This window comes from Medicago sativa, chromosome 7, assembly GCF_051527215.1.
Source record: "Medicago sativa cultivar Bolivia chromosome 7, Bolivia_mono, whole genome shotgun sequence".
NCBI classification, from domain to species: Eukaryota; Viridiplantae; Streptophyta; class Magnoliopsida; order Fabales; family Fabaceae; genus Medicago; species Medicago sativa.
In genome coordinates this window covers 82152904-82157211 of record NC_140755.1, presented here as the reverse complement: position 1 = coordinate 82157211, position 4308 = coordinate 82152904, and the positions used below count along the sequence as shown (strand labels likewise).

Genomic DNA, 4308 nt, shown 5'->3' with positions numbered 1-4308 from the left:
TTGGTTTGGTTTGCGGTTTTTCTATTGGGTTGGTTCGGTTTTGAACACCCCTAGTCGATTTTTGAATTATTTACGATTTTTAAGAAAATGATTATTTGATTTGATTTGAATGATAAAATTAATATCATGTACTAGATCACCCTTATTAATTGTAGTCTTGTGATCGACATTAATACATGTTTTTCCGGTACTAATGGTTTTTTCATCAAGAGATTTCATAGGTTCGTTCCTCTATTAAAATTTCGGTCATTCCAAACAAACCATAAGATAATATCTGATGGTGACGCACCAATAACACAAGTACATTTTCTATAAAAGTTCTTGCATAACAAGAGTAAAATGTATGTCCGAAAATCTCTACACTACTACTTCTACCCTTCTTGAATATCCTTCTGACTTGAGGCCGGAGTATATATCTTAAAGATACACCTCTTATTCTCTAACCACCAACAGACGAGCTCTCTGTGTCCATCACAATCAGCTCAAATACTCAATGCTCTAAAAAATATATTAGAGAAACCTTCATTACTTATTTTGTTTTTTTTTTAAAGATCCTTGGTCATGAACAATACAATATTAGTAAACGGAGTTGTGTAACCAACTTTTCAAACCTTGAGAAGATTTCATCGACAATATTTTCACCAAACTCAGCTATTAAAAGTGGTTCAAAAATAGCTCTGTGATGTTTAGTTATGACCTCTCCTCTCATTTTGCTATCAAGAACATAATCAACCGTATCTTCTTGAAGGTTTGCATCCCATCCTATCTTAAAAGTCTTCAATGTTTGAAGGGTAAAAGATCCTTCTTCCTTAATCACTTGTCTAACTTCCTTTATTGTAGGATGATACACAGGCAAATCAAATAAGTCCAATTTTGCTTCTTCAACCAAACCCTGCAAATAAAAAAAAAGGAATATTTATTTAAAAGGAAAATCGTAATGTTAAAGAAAATATGGATCTTTATTTATTTTTATTTTTATTTTATTTTGGAAAAATCTTTATTTTGATTTTAGTATCATGTTTCTTCTTGCCGTATTATCTCCAACAGCGTTGAATTATATATGCAACATAATTACTACGATACAAAATGACAAAAGAATTTATACTACTAGTAACACACAACATGACGATAATACGTGATATAAAATGAGTACAAACTACAAAGTACAAATCTTAAACTATAAGAGAGAATTGTTGTTCTAATTTAAATATAAAAGTGAACAAATGTCATCAATATAGGTTGGGATAGGCCGAACATAGTAATAATAAAAATGATTTTTATTATAATAAACAAATAAAAATTGAGAAAATGATTTTTATTATAAAAATTGTTCTTGATTACTATTGATCGGTTTGGTTTGGCGGTGGCAAGTGTGAGTTATAATATGTCCCACATCGAATACAAAAATGGGGGTTGAAAACTTTATAAATGAGATGATTGCCTTTAAGGTTTTAAGTAAGAGTGTGGTGTCTCTCTCGCTTGTGTGGTTGCTCTGACCTAAATGTAGGTGGTCTCCCGGGCTCCCCCTGTGGCCCAACAGTGGTACCAGAGTTGAAGTTCGACCGATACCTTGTTTCGAAAGTCTTCCTGACAAAGTGTCCAGGCGACAAGTTCCGTTGTGAGGGAAGCGGCAACGGCGATACAAGTACACGTGTGTGCGGATGAAAGAGCTACTACTTGAGGGGTGAGCATGATGAATCAATGGACTCACACTTGAAGGAGAGATTGTTGTGCGCAAGTGTGAGTTATATTTTCTACATCGGATAGAAAAGTAAATGTTAAACACTTTATAAATAAGACGACCCATTACCTTAAGGTTTTGGATGGATTCTCTCGCTTGTATGGACGTGGATGATTTCCGGGCCCCTCGTGACCCAACCATCTGTTTGTGTCAAATGAACGTCTCAAAGAGTAATAGCCGCGAAAAGAGAGAAACTGAAATACATAGCTACCAAACATATGCTATTTTCAAAGGTTCATATGCATACTTACCTCTTGGGTCATCTCATTAAGTACTGTACCAAGTACCTCACCCAAGGTAATTTCTTTCATTGTTTCTCTGCCAATGAAAGTTACCATCATACCACCCGACATTAGTTCCTCGAAGCGTGACTTCAAAAAGGATTTGAAATCTATTTGAAATCTCTCAAAATATGCATCATATACTGATGGAGGGCCTGTTCTTGTTCGGCAGATATTTCCCTTGTTAAATGATAAGATGTTAAAATAAAGGAATAATTTACTTCTTTTTTTCATGAAAAAAAAAACGGCAATTCAATGATAAGATGAATTAAAACTTGATTTAGTACTACTTACTTGTGACAGCCAATGGAGACAATAGGAGGAATGAAAAAAGTTAGGTCAAATGCATCTAAAGGTCCTTTAAGTTTTTCGTTTTTCACAAAGTGGTTCTTTAAGTTTCAAAAGTCTCAAACAAGTCCTTTAAATTTCCAAAGTCCCAAACAAGTCCTTTTAGTTTTTGAATCGTTTCAAACAAGTCATTTTAGAGGATGATAGTGATGATTCAGATGATAGCAACAAAGAGCATTATCCACCATTTGCCATGCCTAAAAAGATGACTAATTTTAAGTGGGTGTTAGGAGCCAGATTTGGTACCAAAGATGAGTTCAAGGAAGCAATTACCAACTATGCTATCTACAATAGAACTTGTTTGAAACGATTCAAAAACTAAAATGACTTGTTTGGGACTTTTGAAACTTAAAGGACCACTTTGGGAAAAACGAAAAACTTAAAGGACCTTTAGATGCATTTGACCAAAAAGTTAATATAATTCTTAGGAAAGAGCCGTCCATAAAAATTTCCTGGTGTTGCATTTACATAGCATGCTCCAATATTGTCTCCTTTATTTTGTTGTATAGTTTGGTAGAAATCAGGGAGTAACTTGAAGATGGTATTGAAATCATTTTCATATAGATCATTGAGATATATTTGAAATACAGGTTTTCCATGGTCTAACTTCAAACTAATTTTGTGGATGATGTTCAAGATATTAGAGATGACCAAAAATGTGTTTGGTCCCGAAGAGCAACCCAAATCTGCTACTTTATAACAACCACTTAAAGTTGTGTTGGACATCAGCAATTTCAAATTCTCTTCCACTATAGTCTTCACTTTCATTATCACTTTTCTCTGCATAAAATTTAGATATGTGTATATGCATCACAAGTTCACAACAATGAATAGGCATGATGAGAAAAATGAAATTACTTATGGATAAAATGTAATAAATAGTCTTTAAAATATGTGAAATACGTAAAGTTAACACGAAGGGATTAAATTGGTCCAACTTACACATTCGGAGTTAAAGTTAACATGGAGGATTAAATTGACTAACAAAAGCAAATTTGAAGGACTAAAATGAACAATTTAAAAGTTATGGGATAAAAATGAAAAACAAATTAATTAATTAATTAAGAAATCAAATGTGCAATTAAGCGTAAAATTTACAACATATATTTAACTCTTTGTTCTTTTAATAAAAAACAATATTTAACTTTTTTTAAGGAATGGGAATGTTGAGAGTCTTGAGACCATATAGGGTTCGTTTGTTTAAGATTTTTTTTTTTAAAAAAAACTTTTTTTGAAATCACTTTTTTTTATTTTTAAGTGTTTGTTTAGGATTTTTAGAAAAATCATTTTATAAAAAAAAAAAATTTTGATCCTAAAATGAAAAGCTATTAGGATTAACTTTTCTCAAAAAAAAAAAATTTGAACAACAAGGAGGAAACACATGTACAAGTTAAAACACATTTTTTTTTTAAAAAAGTAGATTTTTATGGATAGTAGACAAAAAAAATAACTTTAGATTTTTTTAAAATCTCTAAAAAAAAATCTTTTAATTCTTTTAAGATAAAATTTATTTTTTCAAATCTGAAACAAACACACCCATATATAATAATTAATTATTCCTGATTTCCGATAACTTTCCTCCATCAAAAGGAATCATATTTAATGTTTGTAGAAACTCTCTTAACTTGATTCAAACTTCGGTTACTCACATTGTGAAACTCTCTAACATCTTCAAACTTTGGATTCAAACCCCGATTGACAAAATACAAATAATTATTTACAATCTATAATATATATATATATATATATATATATATATATATATATATAAAGAAAACTACTTCTTTCAACACTTTTGGGCTGAAATTTTCTTTCTAAAAATACCCTCAATTTCAATACAAATAACACATGTATTGGGCTGAAATTTTCTTTCTAAAAATACCCTCAATTTCAATACAAATAACACATGTATCAAATATATAAGAATAAATTTAAATA

The 4308-nt window shown here is 30.9% G+C and overlaps 1 protein-coding gene across 1 annotated transcript; it reads right to left on the bottom strand.

Moving 5' to 3' along the window:
• Positions 1–221: 221 nt before the first annotated feature.
• LOC146909231 (S-adenosyl-L-methionine:benzoic acid/salicylic acid carboxyl methyltransferase 1-like) lies at positions 222–2657 on the bottom strand. The gene is made up of 2 exons (XM_085727195.1): positions 1993–2657; positions 222–892 (listed from the first exon to the last, which is right to left on the bottom strand). The coding sequence occupies exons 1-2, from the start codon at positions 2254–2256 to the stop codon at positions 560–562; spliced, it is 597 nt and encodes a 198-aa protein (XP_085583321.1). The 5' UTR covers positions 2257–2657; the 3' UTR covers positions 222–559.
• Positions 2658–4308: the final 1651 nt, after the last annotated feature.